This window comes from Lissotriton vulgaris, chromosome 2_1 (assembly GCF_964263255.1).
Source record: "Lissotriton vulgaris chromosome 2_1, aLisVul1.2, whole genome shotgun sequence".
NCBI classification, from domain to species: domain Eukaryota; kingdom Metazoa; phylum Chordata; class Amphibia; order Caudata; family Salamandridae; genus Lissotriton; species Lissotriton vulgaris.
Window position 1 is genome coordinate 460,406,931 of NC_141687.1, and position 24,892 is coordinate 460,431,822.

General features: G+C 45.3%; 1 protein-coding gene across 2 annotated transcripts in view; it reads right to left on the bottom strand.

Moving 5' to 3' along the window:
- Positions 1–24,892, bottom strand: part of LOC147730603 (uncharacterized) — a 235,450-nt gene that overhangs the window by 68,879 nt on the left and 141,679 nt on the right. For both annotated transcript variants that reach the window (XR_015308388.1, XM_086955360.1), the window contains exon 4: positions 19,718–19,797. Coding sequence is in view for 1 of the 2 variants with exons in the window: in XM_086955360.1 (XP_086811486.1) it covers positions 19,718–19,797 (80 nt within the window). In the remaining variant the exon portion in view is untranslated. The remainder of the gene's footprint in view (positions 1–19,717; positions 19,798–24,892) is intronic.

The following is a 24,892-nucleotide window of genomic DNA, read 5'->3' on the forward strand; positions in this document are numbered from 1 at the left end:
CCTATCCCAAGGAATCCCATGAATCGGAACACACTATTCAAAAAACAAAGAATGATGGAACATATAAAGTTGTATCACAGGGCAACAACAAAACAATACGTATCTCTAATGGAAATTTTGCCATATTGAGTTATTAATTATGAGGGAAGTGTTCTGCCAGCATAAATAAGACAATATTTTGCTAGATCAAAACACTGGTAATTAGGAAAAACCTGATCAACCCATGTTAGCTGTGGCACAAGCAGTATGCAACACAATAACATTCCCACACTAATTTTGGAAAAATAAAGAGAAATGTAATAGGCAGGATGACTTAAAAATATAAAAAAGTGTTCAGGAAATCTGAGATATGACTTTGCATGTTTTAAGTTAAAAAGTACCAAGAAACCACCAATTAAACTTAATGGTTGCAGTTACTCAGGACCTCAAAAGGACATCAGGCTGCCGAGAATGGAGCAGGGCTCATGTAAGCCATGTTAGTAGCACTGGTCAAAAGTGTTATCTGGGGAAGACGGGATGCTGAAATTAGCTTTAATTATGATGCAAACCCACCAAAAACTTCCAACAAAAACGGAGATGTACGAGTTACTTACCTTCGGTAACGATGTATCTGGTATAGACGATTCTAGCCGCAGATTTCTTCACGTAGAATTACTCCCAGCGTGAGACTGGAGCCGGAAACTTTTTTGCCACAGCATCCCTGCGTGCCGGGGACGGAACAACATCACGCGACTCCGCCCAGGCGTCGTCCGCGCACATGACGTCAGCAAGGTCACATAAGACCCGCCCCAGCCTGCCTAAGTCCGTTTTCTTCTGAGAACTTTTCCGCACCACAACGTGGAACCACCAGATAAAAAACTGTGGAAGCATGAGAACAGTGTGCGAAAAGCCGTGAAGGAATCTGCGGCTAGAATCGTCTCTACCAGGTACCTCGTTACCGAAGGTAAGTAACTCGTACACCTGATAGAGACTACTAGCTGCAGATTCCTTCACGCAGAATAGATACCCTAGCAATACCCCTTGTGAAGTAGGGACTACGAAAGGACCCCACCAGCCAATACAGAACAGTGGGCCCCACAGGGAACCAGATCTGTGGACCAGGTAAAACCTTGTCCCTGCCAGGCAAGGGGAACCCACCCCAAGCAGACACCTACCGACCCCAAAAGGATGTAGGAGGGAGAAGAAGGCCAAAGAGGAAACAAGGGTAAGGCCGGAGAGACCAAAGCACCCACACTGCCCCACAAGGCAACACAGCCTCCGCCCAATGCCAAGATAGCAAGGGAGGAAGAAGTAGAAGAAGCCAAGAAGACCCAAGGAAGCGAGGGAAAGAAAGCGAACCCACTCCAGGTGGAGACAACCTGCCAGCCTGATCAGCGCTGGCAGACAAAGCCGCCAGAAGCAAGAAGAACCGGCCGAGGCCCCAGGAAGGCCGAGCAGGCGTCGCCTGACGAGGGAGAACATAGGATCATCCCAGACTTCAGGGCAGAAATAGGAGAAGGAGGAGATGCCCGGGCACACCACAGCGAGTGGCCGTGCACACGACCTCCAGGCTCAAAGTAACCTACACAACGCCATGGAGAACAGGCACACGAAGGCAACCAGAACCCTCCAGCAGAGTGCCAGCCATATGACAGCTACCACTACCCACCTAGGGTACGATAAGTCTCAAAATATGGGAACCCTCTTTGGAAGAACTTCCGCAGCAGGGGAAAAACAAAAGAGTCACGGGGAAAAAAACACCCCCACTATAGGCTTGACAAGCAGCCCAAGCAAGCAGAAGGCCTAATCTCAGGCCCAAGTCTGCGCAACAATTGCAACACACATAATCAACAAAAGGGCCGGCCAGAAGCCAACAACGCCAAAGTCCCAAGGAAGGACGCAAATGGCCAGTAAATACACACCACAGCCAGAACCACCGTCCTAAAAAGGGCCAGAATCAACCCAACTCAGGAGTCACTGAGGAGGGGACGTAAAAGGAGGAGTGTAAGGCGGAGGAGGAGGACGGAGCCCTGCCAAGAGCCTCTGGATGGCGGAGTCGGCCGGGGCATGGAACACAGGCTACCATCAAACGGAAGGTCGATAATTCGCTCCCTAATAGGCGACAGAGAGCGAACGAGGAAGCCATGGCCCGGCTCAGCACCTCTGAGATGTCCAGAGCGGAACGGAGAATAAACGCCGCGAGCTCTTGACCATCCAACGCATGATGCCTTAAGTCCACCTGGCCACCCTGCTGAAACGCTGCGGATCCCTGAGACTCAGCCTAGTCCCACAAACAGGAGGAGGCCCGAGCCAGCACACCAAGGTGTTCAGGGCCTGCAGGGCAGCACTGGTCGAGGTGAACATGTTGCGCCCCCAAGATCCCAGCCAGCGGGCCTCTCTGGATGGCGGAGTCAACAGCGGTGGCAGGGAGGGAAAAGCAGGGAAAAGCAGTTCGCAAAAGAGGACTGGAGGCAGAGTGGTGGAGGGAAAGGCACGCCGAGAGGTGCTGGTGCAGAAGATGTTGAGGCACCGGTTCCCCTGAGGCAGGATGCCTCCAAGCTCCCGTCAAGGAAGAAAGGAGGGAACCTTCAAAGGGAAGTAAGATTTCCCTCCCACCAGAGCCCTGGTGGAGGACCTCCAATGGATGGTCTGCCCGAAAGTGAGCCACAGGGTCACCCATATGCAGGATGCCCACAGCCGCGGACACTGCATGAGCGAAAGCCGCACCCGCCACCGTAGGGCCCCGTGGTGGGGAAAGCAGCTCCTCTGTTGGCGACGGCTGCAAACTAAGGCGGCCATCCCAGAGGCCAAGTGGGATGGGCAAGGGCCACTCTTCCGACGAACACCTCTGCCTCAGGAAGGGCGGGGAGCCGCCCTTCCATGCCGGTGAAAAAGACACCACACATCGACCAGTCTCCGGGGAGGAAGACACCAAAATACAGCCTGCCTCTGGAGAAGAAGGAGCGTCAGAAGACGAATCCGCGATACGACCCCAGTGCGGAGCTGTAGAGTCCGCAGCCTGAGGCAGGTTGTCGCACCATCTGGCGTCGCTGGACAAGGTTCCTCCAAGTCACCCCGCACCATAGACCGGAGCGGAGCTGGAGTCAAACCGACCCAACCCTGACAACGTAGCCACCAGAGCGGGGGATCAAAACGGGCCTGGGGAGTGGCACGAAGCCCTCAGCCAGCTGTGGCCCAGAATGAGGAGGCTCAGCAACCCACGTGGTGGTGCCAGGGAAAATTCAACCTCCGACTCGCCCTACATCGAGGCAGCCGCCTGTGGGGAGGGACGAGAGGGGCCCGGAGAGGGACGAGGGGTCCGCACCCGGCCTCGACCCGGAGCGGGATGAGGAGGGTGCACCGACCCCTGTGGCTCCGCACGGTCCAGCTGCTGCTGGCGCCGTAGCGGCGTCACCTCGGCCTTAGACAGGACCACTTGTCAAAGAACCGAGAGGAGCTCGGGGATGCGACCCGAGCCCTGGCGACCTTCCGCGACACCACAGGGTCTCCCGCAGGAGTTTGTGGCGAGGCTGAGACGCTGTGGCCTGAAGGAGGTGCCCCAGAGGTGTCGCACCCCAACAGCTCCACATCCTCCAAGCATGGATCCGAACCAGTCCGCGCCGGGGCGCCGCTGAGGGCCCTGGGCGAGGCGAAGGGTCTGCTGACGCCCCAGGAGGGGAAAGAGGAGGAGACGGCAGCTAGGCCTGCAAAGCCGCTGCGCAAGTCTCCATTTGGACACTCGACACCCCAACACCGGGAAACGGTGGATAGGATGACACGCGGGCCGCTTCACCCACGGAGAGTCCACGCCCCCAGCGGGCTGGAAACCAGCCCCCGGGGACAAACTGCGACACTTACCCACCGGGGAGCGACGCTCACGTGTCATCGGAGAAGGGCGAGGACGACGACCATGGCCGTACCTGAAGCCATCAGCCGAAGCAGGCCGAGGGGAGGATGTCGACCCGAGACGCGCCGAGAGGAGTTTCATGCAGCGCTACCGCCGCGACTTCGGCTTCAACTGTTGACAGGCCTCACAGTCACTGGCGCCGCGATCCTCCCCCAAACCCCACATACAAATGAGGTGCGGGTCCGTCGCCGACATAAGACGCCCACAAAACGTACAAGTCTTGAAGCCTGAAGGCATTCGCACACTGTTCCACCAAAAGCATTGGAGAAAAAAAGGGCCCGAAACAGGCCTGCAGCAAGGACCGGATCCGCGTTGCACGCGGAAAAGGAAAAAACTGACGTAGGCGCGCCGGGGCGGGTACTATGTGACCTTACTGACGTCACGTGCGCGGACGATGCCTGGGTGGAGTCGGTGTGATGTCATCCCGCCCCCGGCAGGCAGGGATGCTGTGGCAAAAAAGTTTCCGGGTGTAATTCTACGTGAAGGAAATTTTCAGATATCGAAAGGCTCCTGCAAGAACCTATGTCTGGGGACTTTTTCTAGCTGTCATACTTCCAGTTTCACTAGTGAAGTAGCTGGTTCATTATTGTTATCACCCAAAGTAGTAACTCATCAGCTTCCCTGGTGGAAACATAGTCCCTGAAGAGATCTGTGAAGTGATAATCCTGCCATTTTCTGTATTCTTTGGTTCAACTCTGGAATAAACTGACTGCTAGACATTTCCAGAATGCCTGTGCATCATTGTCAGACACTTCTTTTGTTAGGACCTTTAGGTGCCCAACCAAAAAGAATGTATTATTATGAGTCACAATGGTTTTGTACGCTTTGAGATGCAGAGCTTTATCCCCAAACCACCAAAATCGATCTAAGAGCTTTGATAATATATTAGACAGTGCTGATGTGTCTTTACTTTCTACAGGTATTAGGTGCTACGTCAGAACTTCACTGGAAACATTGACCCTATCTGTAACTCCTTCTGGTCTTCCAAAACAACTGAATTTTTATTTTCTCGTAAGATTTGTCTTTATTCTAATTTAATCTCCTCCCAGATATGTTCGTGCAGGCTACACATTACCTCTTTCACGTAATAGCTCCCTAATTTTAAAAAGTTACATTTAGGAAGACATTGTAAAACATGTTTAATCTTCCACTAACATGTATATGAGTATAATTTTTTACTGGTAGGGGATGCTGATTACAGACAACTTATGTTTAAAATTAACAGATTTGTACTTCAAAGGGTTTGCTGTTTTGGATATTTTTTTTTCTTTCTACTTTTTCTCACATCCTCTTGTCAATAGTTGTATCTTCCTGCGTGAATATGTACATGCTTTAAAATACATTTTATTGTGAGTTACATATAAGAAAATCAAAAAACTATTTAAAAAATATCTTTTCTAAGAAAATGGACCTTTTCATATCTTAAAGGTAATTAATTAATACATATTTTAAACAACATACCTTTGTAATCAATACAGAACAAAGAGGCTGCTATTTTAAAACAGTGCAAACGGTCATGGAGTACACATTGTCAGACTCTGAACAATGTAAATAACAAATACAAATGGAAACTTGTAGCAGCAGAGGTAAAAAGATTTTCAGGTAGCTATCCAGCCTTTTGCAAAGGAAAGAGAATGATTCTTTAGCAGCATGCCTACCAGCGTCTTCATAATCTGTGAGCTATGTGAAAAGTCTGTTTTTTTATTCTGAACAGATAGCCGTACTGCAGAGATTAGTGACTGAAGAGACACATTTGTGTCAAAGTCTACCTGATAATCACTTTTTGTAGCTACCACTCACCAACAAGCTGTGAAAGTACAGATTAAGTAGGCAACATCTATCACTAGACCAAATGCTATGTACTCCTGAACCTCACGTGTGATTCTTTACTACATTTAATATTGGGGAGTGTTAGACCTATCTGCCCTTTGGGTAGCCCCTCCTAATAATTATTTATTTTGTCCCCTTTTTGCCCCTCAAAACCTTTTTATCTTTTTATGTCCACTGAATTTTTTGTGGTGTTGTCCTAGGGGTTAGGTGTTTTCTTTGCCCTTATAGTCCTTTTCCTGAGGCCTAGGTGCCTCTGCCTGACTAGAAAGTAAGGGTCACACAAAATGGTGGTCATCAACTGCCATAACTGTCATCCCTGAGACCTGACCCAAAGGATAGAATAGGGCATGCCAGAACCTACTGGTCCCTTCGGGACCTTCTGGGGTCATCCTATAAAAGGCGGAATGTTGGGCAGCCATTTTAGATGGTGTGGTATGCAGAGGAGAGTTGGAGGACAGGAGTATAGGCGGTCGAAGGAGGAGACTGGTGCACTGTGGGGATTGACAGACCTGCTGGGTCGCGGTCCCTGTTGTTGTGAAACTATCCCTCATCTTCTGACCTGACCCTGTCAAGACGTGGACTCGGGAAAATCCCTACTGCAGGGGTAACCGGTGGGAATCCTATGTGGAGTTCTTGAGGCGAGGACGGTAAGATACCGCCAGGTGAGGGCGATCGGGCTGCCCCCTAGATCAGGGCAGGGCCTGAGTGGTGGGGAAGGAAGAAAATCCCTACTCTTGCCAATCACCGGTGTCCGGTTAGACTGAACTCGTGGCTCTAAAGAAGTGACCCGGAAAATCCGGCACTTCGGGTTAGAGATTATCAAAAGTTTACTTGCCCCCAGGATTGGATCACCTTCAAGTGAGGCGCCGCATCTCCCTGCCGGGAGTAGTGTCTCGAGCGCTGCGCAGGCCCAGTGTGGTGCGGGCGGTGCCATTGAGGAGCGCCGACTCGAGGCCGCGCATGCTTGATGTAGGCTTGGGTGGCTCCTGAGGTGCGGAAGTGTCCTGTATGCCGTGCAGGCTCAGAGGAGGGCTGAAAGACCTCTCGGTTTGGTAGAGGAGCGGAGCTGAGTGGATCGGCGGCCGGGCAGGCCGTGTGAGGGGAACGAGCGAAAGAGGAGGAGCGCCGAAGTTCCAGTGTGCATACAAAGAGGTCCGATTGCTAACTAAGTAAGCGTCTAGCTTTGGTAAAGCCCCCAGAGCTGGACGGATTTCCTTCACACTGGCAGGGTCTTTGGGAAGTAGTGAAGCAGAGACCCCGAAGCTCGAACTAGGCAACTAGGTGATTTCTAGACTTCCGGTCTCCTGACTGGGACAAGACGAGCCTTGATTGTAGTGAAAGAGTCCTGAACCCCCGTTTTATTAACGCTGGAGGGAACCTGCCTGTGTTTAATACCCGTATGTTCTCTTGTATGACTGGAACAGTTGGGAAAAGGTTACTGGCACTGTCCATGCGGCAGATCTGGCATATGAGTTAATGATAGCAGGAATTCACCAACTGTCAGATGGAGTAGGTAGTACCTTGGTCAAAGTAAAGTGATGTTTTACCCTGTTACATTACCTGAAAAGTCTAATGCTTCCAATTGAATCTCTGTACTAGGATAAAGGTGAAACACTGTAATTTGCTTAAGGTAAATAACTTGAGTTCCAGGAGTAAGGCATCACTGAAAGTTACTGCATTGAGAAGTGAAATTTCTTCCCGATTACAACTAAAACTGTGATTTAATGTCTGTTGTTGAGAAGTGGGGACTAAACTGCTGAAATTAGTACCCCAGAGTTAAGTACACTAGAGAGAAGCTATATTTTTGTAATGTGAACTCTGAACTGCCGAATAGCTGAAAGATTTTATAAAACAGCTCGTATTTTTCCACAAATTTGGTGTAGTGTCGTTTTTGTGTGGAAATACATTGAGTTACTGCTGGGTTGAGGGCAAACTTTACACGTGTGCTTCTAGGTTCTGACTGTCTTACCCTAGGCCAGGCAACCCTATGTGACTTGGTAACTCTAGGTCCAACAGTGAGAATCCATATTAAGTTCCAAGATGGCCCTCAAGTAAGATGCTATTTTACATGCATCCTTTTTTTCCCCATAGGTGATTGTTAATAATGGCACAACCTAATATGGATCTTGCCACCTAACTCCTATATTCCCACAATTTGTGAGGTAAACATTTGGGTACCTTAATATGGATGTTTGATCTTTGACTACAAGTAATGTTTAATAAGCCACCCGTACAATTTTGAGACACCATTTAAGTTAAAACATCGAGTTACAAGCATCGAGTCGGTTCTTCCAAGTGAACACTTGCTATTTATGATATGATTTGTTAATATCTAACAATTCTAAAACATGAATGTGGTATGGTCAACTTTAAAATACCTACTACTTTTGAAGCACCCCTATTGCTACATTAATGTATGTGCAACTCCCACTTTTAAGTATCTCTTTATACATTTTGTAACTCTTGCACAGGTGATGCCTGGGGAAGACGCCAGAGTACATGTGTCAGATCCACTTTATACATTGAGTGTTTGATGATAAATAGCATAATGAGACATGGTTCAAAGAAACAACTTTATACCATTAATGCGTAGTACCAAATTTTTTATTTTCCACTTTTGGTTATTGTATCACTTTGAATGATTATATAACTTTAAACATTTAGAATGTTGTATTAATTTGCATACAACGAGGTGGTTAAATTAACGAATTGTTACACAACATATTGGACATGGTTAATAAAGAAATAAGTAAGTTACACTGCCTACCTCAATTTTTGTGATCTGTTTTTGATGTTTAGCAGTAACACCTGATGAGATATTTTATGGATTATTTTCCAGAAGGATTAGAAAAACATGATAGCTAGTTTTTAAAACTATTTTAATACGTATAGACCATGGGTGCTGTTCTCTGGTAATGGATGGTGCCTTCTATTTACATGTTTTCCTGCTTAAGGAACACGAAACAATGAACTGAAAATGTTGATGCAATTGCTTAGCTCATTGACCAAACAGGTTTAACAGAATTATCTAGCTCATTGGGATATATTTACACGTTTAAGTAACCTTCATGGGACGAAAATGTAATATTCCTTTATGAGTGGGATTCATTGTTTGCACTATAAGGTATGTTCTGTTTTGCTTAAATAAATGTTTTTGGTACAAATACGAGGATTTATTTTACTTGGAGTACAGGACATTACTTGAATGGTACATTTGAAAATCATACAGGCCTTTAATCTTGTTTTGTTTACAGAAACATCTTTCAACAAAAATATGAAGATTTACATAATTTTGAGTATGGCAGAATGTTTGAATGAGTACTTTAAAAGTTATAAAGGGTATATAAAGAAATTGAGAATTAATTGTCCTAAACGTTAGATCACACCTTCATTTTTGTATTTGATGAAGTGGCGGTTCCTTAATCCTTCCTGTATTTAGTAAGCATGTGTTTGTTTTTAACGTTTATATCAATTACTGTCTTAATTATATTTTTTTCTATGCCATTTATTAAAGCCTTCATGAAGTTCCTAATGAGCATGGGCAAACTTTATTCAATAATTTTGAAACATACTGGAGGCCAAGGACGTCCTTCCTGATCTGAAAAGGGACAACTTTGTTCTTCAAAGAATAAATGATGGACAGAAGAGAACTGAGGATGTGAATGGACAGAGACTTTCTTGCTTACATTTATTGACTGTGAATACTGAAACACTTTGCTAGGGTACTTTTCAGTATTGATTATATGCGTCTTTTCTATCACATGGCTCTCCCTGTCTAACAGCACTGCGTAGCAGTGCTTTGCAGCTGATCACTTATGGTAATTACACTGGGGGGAAAATGCATACGAGTAACAATACAAAGTGTGTTATGTATTTGTCTTTGTTTGTGAATCACATGGAAAAGGAAGTCAGGCTTTTGGAAGTCCTAAGGAGGAATCAGAAGGACAGAGTCTAAAGGATGCGAAAAGAATTAAAACACATCTTGCAGGGGACCGGCAGGCACCAGATGTAACAACGAAGGAGAACAAAAACAGGAGCTCAAAAGGAAAACCCTGAGGAGGAGAGATCAAGGACGCTTTTTGAGAAGACATTCCCAAGAACCACTAGAGGGAGACCACACCCATGATCACTCCAGAAAGTCAGGAAATCAATGAATCAGTCCAGATTTATTTATAAAACGCGACTAATCACCGGATAGTGTATCCAGGCGCTTGCAGATCCCAAAGGCTTATTCGAACAGCTAGGTCTTGAGAAGGATTCTGAATTTCGAATGAGGTGCAGCCTCCATGGTGACCAAGCATTGCGCCTTTGGATGAAACAAAACCCGATCATGGGTCGCAGACTAAGGCTGTGTAGTACAAGTGGTGGGGAAAATGGTTTACTCCTTAAAACAATCTTCCCTTTTGTCACCCTGAGAAAGTGGAAGTAAGGGTTCGGGGTACAAACTAACTAAGTGGAATAGCACTTGTGGGCGATGGTCGATGCCACATATCTAAAACCCTTGTTAATTCAACAGTTGGCCTTTTTTTGGGGTACTGCTGCGAAACCAACCCCCAACCATATTCTTAGGAGAACCAAGTATTGCCAACGGCCTTGTGACAATCTTGCGTAATGTATTCAATTAAAGGGCTTGTGTCATAACAATTTGACCCTTTTCAGAATTAAATAAAATAGACTCACGAGCAAATATATAGACAGATAGTTGCCATACCTATTTCTGTCCACTATGAGATAAATGATAGGTGAGGCTAAGAAAAATCTGCCAATTATTATAGCACTCTTAAGGTGATACCTGGAAACACAAGAGGCTCTCTCATCGCTCAGGCAAACATTTGGACTTTTGTGCATTTTCAAAAATGCAACTGGTACTGAAACTTTCCTTTATGGTGCAGATAGTTTCATCTAACAACTTTGGATGTACATTATTTTAAATAGGTTTAATTATTTTTTATTTTCCCAAGTGCCACATTGAAGTCAAATAGAAGCCAAAATAAAATTAGATCAAACATAATAATAAAGTGATGGCTTGCACACTGGCACATTCAGAAACAAGGCTCAGCACTGACTCAAGGGGCTAATCAATGTCTAGTGTTCCTTGACACTAGACAGTGTCAAGGAACACCAGTATCCCAGACAGGGCCGAAAGTCCATCCATTCCACCACCCAACCCACAGCAGGAATACAGAATCATCAGTCATTCTCGAATCATCAGTCATTCTTATCTTTTATTCTTATTTAACCTTTAATCAACTATGTGGGGGAGGTGGACCTCCAACAAGACGATGGAGAAGCTCACAAATGATGTCAGGAGAGGAAGCCACAGCTTCGTTCATCCAGCCTTCCTGAAGTCTTTCAAAAATCTCCTCACAATGACTTAAGTCATGGAGTTGAGTATTCCAGTTCTCCAATGAAAAATAAGTTACTCTACCTGAAGGTCTTCAATATTGGTATCTTTCGTGGAATCATGGGCTTGAATCATTATCTTTGTTGGCTAGCATCCCCACGGTGTACAAAGTGAGAACAGCGCAGTGTTAAACATAGTAGCCTATCCACCTCTTTATAAAACATCCAAACGCAGCCAATCAGGGCAACGTATAGCATTCACCTCTCCGCACCCAGACTTTTAAAGTGTCAAAGTCTGAATCTTTATCCCTGTTGAGGGCGTTGTCACCAAGAAGACTAATGTCATCCATGAAAAAGTCATTGTCAGTAAAAAAAAACATCTCTGCCAACAAGAAAAAACGTTGACAACAGAGCTGACAACCATACCATTCACGAGGTCACCAACGAAGATATTGTCAATGATAATACCAACAAGTCAACAATGACGGCACTGCATACACCGTCAATGGAACATCGACGACAGATTTCGAGACGAGACCCTACCGTCTCAATTGTCCAACCCAGATATCAAAAACCCGCCCAAAGAAAGAAAATGAAAATGCTACTTACCCAGTATGCATCTGTTCTTGGCATATAGAGCTGAAGAATCATATGCTTTAGCATAGATAGCCATCTAGTGTTGGGTCCGGATGTTTACACTTTTTCTTCGAAGAAGTCTTTCCAGTCATGAGGTAGGTGACTCTTCATTTGGGTGATAGTGTGCATGGGCATCGACTCCATCCCCAGATTGTTTTGCCATAAATGGTGATGAAGGAGTTAGTAAGAGTAGTGAAACAGATGTCCATGTATAACGTCTCTAAGTAAGATAACACTGCAACAGGTATAGGTACCCGGGGAGGAGCATATGATTCTACAGCTCTATAATCCAAGAACAGATGTATACTGGGTAAGTAGCATTTTCCGTTCGAGGCATATGAGCTATAGATCATATTCTTTAGCAAAGACTATACAGCAGTTATCTCCCAAGCAGTGGCTAACCTGCATCTTTTGCAGTGGTTTGAAATAGTGTTCTTAAAACTGCCTGGCCCACACTAGCTTGTTGTTTTGCTAACACATCTACAATCTACACATCTACAATCTGCTTTGTGAATGTGTGTGGTGTAGACCATGTCGCAGCCTTACAGATGTCATCTAAGGGTATGTTCCCTAAGAATGCCATAGAAGCCCCTAGTTTGCATGTAGAGTGCGCCCTAGGGGGAATTGTTAATGCGTGCTTAGCTTTAATGTAACATATTTGGATTCATTTAACTATCCACCGTGCAATACCTGCTTTTGAAATGGGATTGCCTTTATACGGTGGTGAAAATGTAACAAGGAGTTGTTTAGTTTCCTAAACGATTTAGTTATTTCAATGTAATATAGTATGGCTCTTTTTACATCCAATGTGTGAAGAGCACATTCTGCCACTGAGTCTGGTCAAGGAAAAATAAACAGGTAACTCAACAGACTGGTTGAGATGAAATGCAGAAAGAACTTTAGGTAAAAATGTGGGATTAGTCCTAAGAACCACTTTGTTTTGGTGAATTTGTAAAAATGGTTCTTGTATAGTTAGCACCTGGAGCTCAGCTACTCTTCTAAGAGATGTTATGGCTACAAGGAAGGCTACCTTCCAGGTAAGAAATTGTAGTTTGCATTTCTGCAAAAACTCAAAGGGTGGACCCATGAGTCTTGTAGAACTATATTAAGATTCCATACTGGGGAGGGTGGAAGTCTAGAAGGAATGATTCTCTTGAGTTCTTCCATGAAGGCTTTGATAGCAGGCACTCAAAACAAAGACAAGTGTTGTCTTTGCTGGAGGTACACAGCTATTGCAGCGAGGTGTAAGCGTATAGATGTATATGCTAAGTTAGAACGCTGTAGGTGTAACAGATAGCAAATGATGTTTTGGATGGAAACATCTAGTAGATTGATTTTATTGTTTGTACAGTAAATTACAAATCTTTTTCACTTTGCTGCATAGCATGCACTTGTGGTAGAGCGTCTAGCCTCTTTAATGACGTTCAAGCAGTCTGGGGGAAGGTTAAGGTAGCCAAACTCTATGACTTAAGGTGCCAGATCGCAAGGTTGAGTTGACTGGGATATGGATGTCTTATCTCTCCATGGTTCTAAGTGAGAAGTTTGGGGGGAGAGGTGCAGTTTTTGGTGAGGAACTAGTGATAGTTCCAACAGGGTTGTGAACCATGGTTGTCGAGCCCATGTGGGAGCAAGGATCATTGTCAGGGAATGTTGTTTGAGCTTCCGAACCACTAATGGAATTATGGGGAGAGGTGGAAAAGCGTAAGCAAATTTTCCTGAATAATTAATCCATAGCCCATTGCCTTTGGACAATGGGCGAGGATACCTGGACGCAAAGCCTGGGTATTTTGCATTGAGATGTGTGGCGAAGAGATCTATTTCTGGGTAGCTCCACATCTGAAAGAATGGGAGAAGAACTTGAGGATGTAGTTCCCATTCGTGGATCTGTTGTCTTTGACGACTGAGCAGACCAGCAATCTGGTTGTTTACTCCTGGGAGGTTTTTCTGCTAGGAGATATATCTTTTGAGGTATGGCACATCTCCATATGATTTGAGCTAGTTGTGAAAGCTGTAGAGAGTGCGTTCCCCCTGTTTTTGTATGTAGTACATTGCTGTCAGGTTGTCTGTACAAACTAGGACAGCTTTGCCTACTGGATGCAATTGAAAAGTTTTCAATGCTAGAAATATTGCTAATAGCTCCATATGGTTTATGTGGAGTTTTTTTTGTTGTAGGGTCCACACGCCCTGAATGGTATGTTTTTGTGGATGAGCTTATCAAGCAGCAAGCAATGCATCTGCTGTTATCACTATCTGTGGAACCGGGTCGGTAAATTGCAGCCCCTTGGAAAGGTTTTGTGTAATCTACCACTGCAGAGAGCGATGAGTACGGCCGTCCACCAACACTAAGTCTGTTAACTGGCCTTGAGCCTGATTCCACTGACGTGCTAAGCATTCCTGTAGGGGGTGCATTTGAAGTCTTGCGTAAGGAACTATTAGAATGCAAGAAACCATCATGCCAATCAATTGCATAAACACTCTGGCTGGTAGTGAGTGTTAAGGCTGAAATTTTGATATCAGGTTTTGCATGTCGCGTATCCTGACTGGGTTGGGATATGCTAGAGCTTTGCAAGTGTCTATTGTAGCTCCGAGGTAAGCTTGCGTGTTGGACGGCTGGAGGTGAGACTTCGTGAGCTTTTCAGTGAATTCCAAGTCGTGAAGCAGCTAAACTGTTTTGAGAGTGTGATGTATGCAGTTGTGTTGTGATCTGGCTTTTAGTAGCCAGTCATCCAGGTAAGGGAAGACGTGTATGTGTTGTCTTCTTAGATGAGCTGCGACTACTGCAAGACACTTGGTGAAGACTCTGGGTGCTGTAGTAACCCCGAAAGGGAGAACTTTGAATTGGTAATGTTGTCCGTCCACCACGAACCTGAGATATTTCCTGTGAGCCGGGTGAATGGGAATATGGAAGTAGGCGTACTTTAAATCTAGGGTGGATAGAAAGTTGCTCCCATTGCTTCAGCAAGGCACTTGTTGGAGGGTTACCATGTGGAAGGGGCTGACTGAATGTAGAGATTTAACTGTCCGAGGTCTGGTATAGGCCTGAGAGAGCCATCCTTTTTTGGAATTAGAAATAGAGGGAGTACACCCCGGTCCCTTGATGTTGTAATGGGACTGGTTCTATCGCATGTTTTTGCAACAGAGAGCGAACCTCCTGTTTTAAGAGGGTGAGATGTTCCGGTTACATTGCACGTTCTCTCAGAGGAATAGTCGGGGAGTGCATGTAAGTTCCAGGAAGTAACCACACTGGATAATTTGTATTACCCAATTGTCTGAGGTGATTAACTCAAAGATAGGTAGGAACTGTGAGATTTGTCCCCCGACAGGAGTGGAATGATCGGGGGTAGCAGAGGGAAGTCACTTTTTGTTGGCAGGGGAAGTGCGGGTGGAATTACCTCTGCCTCTTCCCTTATTAATATTTCCTCTGTAGCCTCATCAAAAATAACGTCTGGAGGAGGTAGGCTGTTTGTTTGTTACTCTTTTAGAGGCAGAGGGATTCTCTGTGGACATTGTTTTTTGAGCCACCCCTGTAAAAGGAGCAGCAAAAGGAACCCCTTCTAGAATGTAATTGTAAGGCCCCCATAGAAGATGCTCCTTATCAAAAGGCTGATTAAGTATCGAGGACTATACCTCCTGCTTGAATCCAGAGATTCTAAGGCAAGTGTGTCTGCAAAATAGTATGCTAGTGTTGATGGCACGAGATGCTGTGTCTGCCACAACTGGTGCGCATTTGATGGAAGTGTTAGTAATGAGCTTCCCTTACTGAATAAGGTTGTTAGCTTTGGTTTTATACTGAACTGGCAGATGTTGCATGAGTTTTTCCAACTCATCATTATGAGCCCTAGGCTAAGGGAGCCTGAGCATTGGCAATACGCCAATGGTTAGCCGCGTGCGAAGCTACTCTTTTGCCTGAGGCATCGATGAGTTTTGACTCCTTATCAGGAGGAGGTGCGTCACCTGTGGGCGGAGAGTTGGCTCTCTTGCGAGCCTTAGATACCACAAGAGAGTCTAAGGGCAACTGACCTTTTATGTATTGAGGGTCTGTAGGAGCGGGCTTGTATTTTTTATCTACTCTAGGTGTGAGTATTCTGGCTCTAACAGGGTCATTGAATACCTCCTCTGTGTGTTTTAACATGCCCATGAGCATTGGTAGAGTATTAGTAGACTTTTGTGAGTGCGTTAGTGTATCAACAAGGAAGTCCTCTGTGTGAAGCTCTACCCCATGATATTGAGCCGTCCTGTTGAAAAGCTGAACATAGCCAATATTTTCCCCACTTGGAGAGGGTCTGGAGGGATACAGGTCCGGGTCATTGTCATGATCTGGTTCTTTATCATAATTCTCCCAGGGATTAGTGTTGTGTGGTATATCCTGCTCTTCATCGTAATCCCCATCATCTTCATCCTGTGGGTCAGGTCAAAGTGGAGGTGGTGGTGAATTTGATGGTGTAATGATAAAATTGGGGTTAGGAGGAGGAGAGGGAGGAATGTAAGGGGGAGAAGGGTTAGTACCCATGTCCTTTTTCTTCAGAGGTATAGGACAATCCTCTGAGAGATCCAGTTTACATTTTTTAGGAAGAGAGACTAGAAGGTGTCCAGTTTTAGGGTCAATACTCTTTTGTCTTGGATCCAAAGATGGATCCTCAGAACTAGGCTCTTTGGATGGAGTATCTTTTGCTATAGGAGTCTATTTTGGCGCCGAAGATTTGGGCTGCGTGGAATGTTTTTAATGTGAGCCCTTGGTTTTAGCCGGTTTGGGCTCTGATGCTTTCGAAGTTGCAGGTTATGGCTTCGAACTTTTCGGCACAGAGGATCTCAGCCCCGAGCCTTCCTTTGTTGGGGATTTCAGCTCCGAAGCTTTGGGTTTAGACAATTTTGGCTTCGAGGCTTTTTTTTTATGCTTTCAGATCAGGAGCTTTAGGTTTGGAGGCTTTCGGCTCCGATGCCTTCAGTGTCGAGGGTGACTTTGATACCGGCGGTGTGGAGGCTGGCAAATGCTTTGTTTTATGTTTCAGTGGGGCTGGCTCGAGCCCGAGCCGGAAGGCTTGTCTTTGTGTTTCATAGCCTTTCTTGTCCTGCTCGACCTATCTGCCGCCATAGAACACCATCTCCCACAGCATTTTAGAACATCGTCTGTGGGAGATTGGTGTCAGGGGAAATGCCCTAAAGTGGCTCAAGAGTACTTGTAACCGCAGTCCAAATGGGCAAAAACGTTTCACGGGAGAGACCAGTTGCGATGGGGGTACCTCAGGGCTCTATCTTGAGTCCGACCCTTTTTAATCTATATATGACACCTTTGGCCAAGGTGATCAGATTCTACGGTTTTGATATCATATCCTATGAGGATGACACGCAGCTTCTGATCACCATTGGCCCGGACCCAGCCGAAAAAAAACAGCGTTTAAGCAATGCATGTGTCACATTGACAGATGGATGAATTCCAGCCATCTCCAATTGAACGGAGATAAGTCCTAGATCTTGCTGTTTGGCAAGGCCCAGGAGCATTGGTCCCATGATTGGTGGCCCTCTAACCTCGGCCCCTGTCCTACCCCTAAATCAACAGTTCGGAATCTGGGCATCTACATGGACAATCAATTGTCTATGGAAAGTCAGATAAATCATATCTCTGCAACTTGCTTTGGAGTGATGCTCAGCCTTCAGAAGGTTTTCAAGTGGATTCCCAGTGAGGCCATGAAACCATTAGTCCAGGGGCTAATAATCAATAGAATGAATGGACTATGGAAATGCCCTACTGTTTTCAATTAATGAAAACCTATTGAAAAGGCTTCAAATTGTACAGAACACGGCAGCCAGGCTGGTTCTTGACCTTCCACCTAGGACTTCTTCTGCTCACAGTCTAAGATCACTACACTGGCTTCCAGTAAATAAGCAAATTCTTTTTAAGATCTTATGTCTGATCCATAAGCACATCTTTGGAAGGGGACCAAAATATTGGTCCAGAAAACTATAATGGTACCAGCCAAGCCGGACTCTTAGATCAGGCAATATATCATTGCTCACTCCTTTTAGAATCTGTACTGGTAAGGAAAGGCGGTCGATCTTTCTCTTTCCTCGGTCTGGCATCATGGAATAAAATCCCTGTTCACTTATGCATCATCTCCGACCACAACCGTTTCCGCAAACTGCTGAAAACATGGTTATTTGACAATTAAGTCAACGTCTAATCAGAGCCGTCTGCAAGCACCATGAGACATTTTAGTGATATGTTTGCGCTAGACAAATGTACCTGATTTGATTTGATTTGATAGCCGGGCCAGAGGGCGGGGCATCTGAAACTTTTTCCCGGTGCCGACCTGAGCCCTAGGGCGAAGGTGATACCGGAGCCTTAGATTTTGGGTCAGTGGGCACATGGGCATGTGTACTCACGGTATGTTGACCCGGAGTGATGTTCAGTCTTCTTCCATGTCAGAGTCGGCTTCGGACACGGACACCAGTTCTTCATCCTCTGCTTCTGCAGCTGGACGGTGTAAATCGGAATCTTCTCAGAAGATGTCCGGTATGGAGCCGCTACCGCGTTGCATCTCGTGGCGTCGAGCCAGACGATCACGAATGGTCTTTTTCGATCGGAACGATCAACACGCTTCACAGTCCTGTTCGTCGTGTTCTGGCGATAAGCAGAGGTTGCAAACCGCGTGCAAGTCGGTGCGTGGAAACTTAGCACGACACCCAGGACACAGCTGAAATGAAGTCTGTTTCATTGACTGCTGGCGTGGTCAGCATGGGTAGGCCCAGCGGCCCGCCTCGAAGTTCCTGATCGAAGGTTTTCTCAGTTTAAACGATGTGCGTCGAATGGAAAACCGTGATAGAAAGACAATTTTGGCGCGTCGAAGGGTTCGAGAACGATACCAAACCGGAGCGCAGCAATACACATCCAAACCCGATGGTGGTGAAAAACAATTTGGGGATGGAGTCGATGCCCATGTGCACTATCACCGAAAGGCGGAGTCACCTACCTCGTGAATGGAAAGACTTCTTCGAAAAAAAAACAAAGTGCAAACATCTGGACCCAACACTAGATGGTGATCTATGCTAAAGCATATGATCTACAGCTCATATGCCTCGATCATATATTTAAGATCCCAACATTATATATGTCCCCTACACACATAACCTCCATGCAACTCTCACATCCTTGTATTGGCTTTTAATAGTGAAAGTGCTACCATCATGGAATTTAGGAAGATACCTGATTGTGCATGAAGGTGGATTAACATCATGAGTTTGGGTTTCTTTCAGGCCTTGTTTTCAACAGCTTTGCACTCCCCTAAAATCTTGCCATTCGGAGTGTCCCAGAGGCTATTGACGAAAAGCACCTCACATAAAGAAACCAGCTATAAGTCATTCACCAGATACCTTGTTTCTCCAAAGCAGTTGATAGTTAACCATGTATCAGCCTACAGGTGGTAAGTGGCAAAGTGATGTAACTCAGCAAAGGAAGGTGGAGTTTTTACAATGCCAATCAGTAAAATGTGGAATTTCTTAAAGAAGGAGAGAACGAGGACTATAAGGATATTCACAAATTAATAAAGGAGACAGGAGAGCATTACCATTTGGATAGGGCCACTCTTTATGCCTGTGTCCTTGTTGGAGTCTGATGACACGCTGCCAGCCGCTGGAGGGCAGTGGGCATCAGTAAATGCTGAGAAATGGATACGACAGGCATGGAGCAAGAACAATGTTGGTGTGAATTTCATTACAAGACCACTTAGTTCAAAGGGTGTACATTCTCAATACAAGAACGTAAAAACAGTGCAATGAGACATTACAATATAATCACAGATGTTACACACTGTGAATCTAGGCAAAACATAAGATAGAACTGCGGGCTTCAGGTATGAGGGTAAGGTTTGTCTTCAAAGAACTGACGAGTTGGCTTATGTAATACTTACAGACCATTTTAAATTAAATTAAATACTATTAAGCTTTGCAAAATGGATCCTAAAATCTATCTTTATTAGTAAACAGTACAGAAATAAATCAAGATATGCAAATACAAAATACACTTACCCACCAACAACAATAACATGATCACTTATTTTGAAAGTATCTATAGCAAGCTGCAGGCAAGCAACGGCTCCTAAACGTTCCTGTAACACAAAGACAACCATTACTAGACGCATTTCTCGTATTTCTTGAAAGCATCTCAGGAAGTATATACCAATGTTAAGTAAAAATTGTGCTAGGAAGATGTGAGCTTGTACATATCTGTATTGCTGCTGTAGAATTGCGAATTTCTGTTATTGGACTGAGCTGTGTAACATTTTATACATGGGAAGCTGAACTCATTGTCTTCATCAAGCCAACTGGGCAAACTCGCTTTTGGAAAAGGATTCTGCGCAGTAGCCAGGAGAGAGAGAGAGGGTGTCCTCAAACTAGTCATAGAATAGTATAATAGTCCGTACAAAGGCACCAGTACACAGTACCACCTGAATACACTGTTTGAAGCCGGCTAGAGTGCTACATTCTATAAACAGCAACTTCCATCTTTAAGGGCCAAACCTTTGGTAGAGGTTGCTAGTTAAGACTTATCCCTTAAACCCAGTGTACAACATTTGCTAGTCATGTTATATTTGGGCTTCAGATGAATTGCATCTGAGCATTTGTAGGTAGGCTTGAGCATTTGAGAGTGCGCCTAAGCACATGATGGTTGTGCCAGGGCATTAAATGTTTGGTCAGGCCATCAGAGACTGTGGATTGACATGTGGAGCAATACCTGGGCATGCAATAAGTGTGTCTGGGAATTTGATGGGTGTACCTGGAGAGAGGGTAGAAAACTGAGGGACCACACGAAAAAAACATCAAAGGTTATATTTATTGATGACAGCGCTGAGGGAGGGAAAACTTCAGACAAGTCTGGTAGTATCCGCGCTGCGCAAGGTAGTCACACACCGTTCAGGAACACGAATTCAGAAGTTAGGAGACGCCCTGTGACACATTGTCATGTGATGGGATTGGGGGGGGGGCGGGGCAAAGAGAAGCGGAAGTACTGAAAAACAGGTTCCCACTGCAGCTGTGAATAACCAGAGGAGACTGGAGGGAATGCATTGCGGCTGTGAGCGTGACTGAGAACCCCGGCGGGATGTGACTCCGGGGAGTGAAGAGAAACAGTTAAAAGATGTGCCTATGACAACAATAAAGAGAAGAATTTAATCGTCTCACAGGATAGAACTGTGAGGGGCGCATAACTGTGCTGAGGCTTGGAAGGGGATTCTCATAGAACATAAGTGCTCCACTCACTGAGGTACATGACACTTGTAAGCAAGGCTTTCTCCCGAAAGAAGAAAGGGTGCAGGTCTGCAATAGGCTGAACTATCAACTCACTGAAAAGCATAGAGTGATATTGGTTGTTCCTCATCGCAATTCAGGAGTGTTGCCCTCTGCACCAGAGAGTAACTGGACGGTCATACACGAGCAGTGCAAAACTAATGTACAGAAGGATGGCTGTGGCCTATTATACAAAATAAGGCTGAACAAGAACAATTCAATGAGAAGGTATAAGACTAGCTATGAGACTGGTGGAACGCAATTGGAGATCAGTCCTTTCAGCTATGCACCTCAAAACACTTAAGAAAAAAAGAAACGCTTACTTTAGAAAAATCAAACGCTCAAAAGCAGCTTTCTTTAGCCACCAGCTTGACCAAGCAAGAAAAAGACCAAAAAAACTGTTCGAGTTAATCAAAACTCAATCCAAGGATGAACCTCAAGGACTACAAAACACTTATATTACACTACCGACCTGTGAACAATTCTCTACTTTCTTTAATCTAAAAACAGACAACATCAGGAAAGATCTCCTCACTGATCTAAGCCTATACTCTAGCCCCCACAGCAAAACACCCCTTGATCTAAAAAACAATGCTTCGTGGTCATCCTTCGAAACTTACTCTGAAGAATCTATAGGTAAGATTCTCAGTACTCTGAAGCCCTCCAATCACCTCACTGATCCTCTACCCGCAAACGCTGTAAAGGACTTTATCCCATTGCTTCTCCCGCTCTGGGCCAAAGTCATTAATAGCTCACTTCAACAAGGATGCATCCCGGACTCCCTCAAAGTGGGACAAGTATCGCCCATACTAAAGAAACCCACAGCAGACCCCAGCGAGCTGAACAACTATCGCCCTATCACCAATATCCCTACCTTGGCCAAACTGTTAGAAAAATGTGTACACCTCCAACTGACAAAACACATCGAGCACTTTGACCTCCTCAACTCACACCAATCAGGCTCCTGAGCAGGCCACAGTACGGAATCAGCCATGACACACATAATTGATGACGCGCTTCAAATTCTTGATCAGAACGGTACTTGCCTCATCATCATACTCCACCTCTCATCAGCCTTTGATACGGTCAAACACGAGAACTTACTCGATCTGCTGAATCTCAGAATGGGTCTATCAGAGACAGTACTCAAGTGGTTTACCTCCTTTCTGCATAACCGGACTCAGAAATTCAAGATTAACAATACTATGTCCACACCCGTTCCTGTAACACTAGGTGTCCCACAAGGATCCTCCCTATCCCCAACATTGTTCAATCTAGTCATGGAACCACTCACCGCACTGCTTCAAGCATCTAATGTGCAATTTCACATGTACGCAGACGATACCCAACTCTACCTTCAAATACACACCCCTGAAGACATCAAACTACTCAACACAACGCTTAGGAACACACAGACTTGGATGGCAGAGAATCATCTCAAACTTAACGCTCTAAAAACGGAATTCTTCCTGATAGCACCTCCCACCAAAGTCCCCATCACTCAGGCCTGGCTTAATCATCTCACTGCACTCAACGTTCAACCTACTATCGTGGACTAAATCTTTAGGCATAACCCTCGATTGCAATCTCAATATGCAACTTCATATCAGCAATGCAACGAGGGGAGCTAATTTCCAAATCAACACACTGCGGAAGCTGAAACCCTTCCTCCCAGCCAATGACTTCAGGACTGCAGTCCAAGCCCTAGTTATCCCTCGAGTGGATTATGGAAGTGTTGCTCTCTGTGGCCTCCCCATTTCGACAACCACAACCCTAAGAGCCAATATTAATGCTGCAGCGAGACTAATCACGGGCTCAAAAAAACGCTCACACATCTCTCCCGACTTAAAATCCTTGAACTGGCTGCCATACAAAGCTAGAATACACCTGAAAATTTGCATGCATGACACACAAGTCTATACATCACAACTCGCTCAAGAGCCACAAGAAGCGCAGAAAATCTTCTTTTGAAACCTCAAAGATTTCACAAGAAAAAAACATATAAACGCTCCTTTTCAGGGATGGCGCCCAGGATCTGGAATGCCCTCCCTCCAGAAATCAGACTTATGTCATCCACGGCATCCTTCAAAAAAGAAGTAAAATCGCTCCTCTTAGCTAAATTCACCTGAATATTGACTAAAGAAATCTCATAACGCATTATTTTTCCTCCCATGACTATGTACAGCTAGACCACCTGACCTTGTTGCTATTGTTAACCATTTGCTCATCTTTGCACAAAATGACTTGTTTAATTATTACTTTTTTGTCTTTTTATCCCATTTGTGTGTAAAGCGGTATGATATCCGTAAGGAACTTTTTCGCGCTCGATAAAACTTTCAAAATAAATAAATAAATAAATAAATAAAATATAGAGTCTGTGAGAGTTAGAATAAGGAATAGCACAACACAGAATATCACAATCAAAGTGATAAGAAGTGTACAAGCAAAGATGTGTGTTGCTCTGTCTGGAAGGACAGATTCAATCAACAGCAGCATTGTGGGACAGACCGTGCTCAGAGGACAGAGGCTAAATCTGTGCAGCAAAGCAAAATAGATTTCTATGCAGCAAAAAATAAGAATACAACCGAATGGAGAAGATGCAGCTACTGGAGCAGTAACAGGAACTACAGAAGCATGAAGAACTTTTTCCAAACATGTTCAAAACCTTCAATTCATCTGGTCTCTCCTCAAAAATGTCAGCATTCTTTTCAAACATTCTCTGCAGCTCCAATTATTCTTTATCTATTTCATATCATCCAACCACAGGACTTGTTGAGCACAAGATGTTTTGAGGATAATTCACAGGCACACTTGATTGAGCCCATCAAGGATGTCAGGACAAGAACTTGAAACATAAACCTTCCCACATGCTTATATGGCCGGGATGCCCGCCACCCCCTCCCAACACAATCCCCAAGGATGGGAGAAGTCGGACACAGGTTGAACTTTTGGAAGGAGGGAGGGAGTCACCCTCCCGGCCGTATTTATTAAAATATGAAACAAAATTTAAAACATTAAATAAAAGTTTCATAATCATGTACAATTTTACATTTATTACATTTCGATGAAGACATGTTCTTTGGCTAACCTTAACAGATCTCTAATACAAAGGTTTCCTAGCCGAGCCTAACTTCCTGCAAATGCATACATTCTAAATTAAAATTGTACATCCTAGCATTAAGGGCCAACGGCAAGGTCTTAACCGGTGTCAGATCCCTACTACCAAAACTCTTGCCCTCACGGTGTGAGTGGCGCATGCGCAGAGGACTCTACCCTCGTTGCCAACTGTAACTTCCCTTGTCGTGGTGGGGGCCCCCTTTCCACTCGACGCCATCTTAGAGGTCGTCCGAGTTCCCATGTGAGGTATCTGTAGGAAGGACAGCGTGGACTCCCCCCCCCCCCATCCCCAGACTCTCTATCCGCCGTCGCGGATATCCGGCCCCGGGAAATTAGTAGGAGGGGCATCTAGCCGCCTCCCCCCCTGGGAGGGGCCTATGGCCGTCTCCCCCTAGGCGACCCATCCTTAGTGGGTGCCGCCTCCCCGTGGGAGGGGCCAATGGCCGCCTCCCCCCGGGCGCTCCCATCCATTCTGGGTGGCGCCCCCCTCTAGGGACCTTGAAATTACTGCTCACCGATCATGACCTTACCGCCCGACCAAAAATAAATACGACAGTTGTTTACCTACTAAGGAAGAAAAATTCTGACATTGCCTTGACGTGTCATCGACTGCTCACTCCTACAAAGGAAAAAACATTATCCTACAGCCAGAAGTCACATCCTTAACTTAAACATTCCTTTACTTTCTACAAAGGAAAAAAGGCCTATCTTCAGCAAAACTTTATTAAAAAAAAAACATTGCCATAAGGGGCTGGTGGGTGGGTCAAAATTGCTGCTTGTTCCGTCGAGGGCTCACGAACA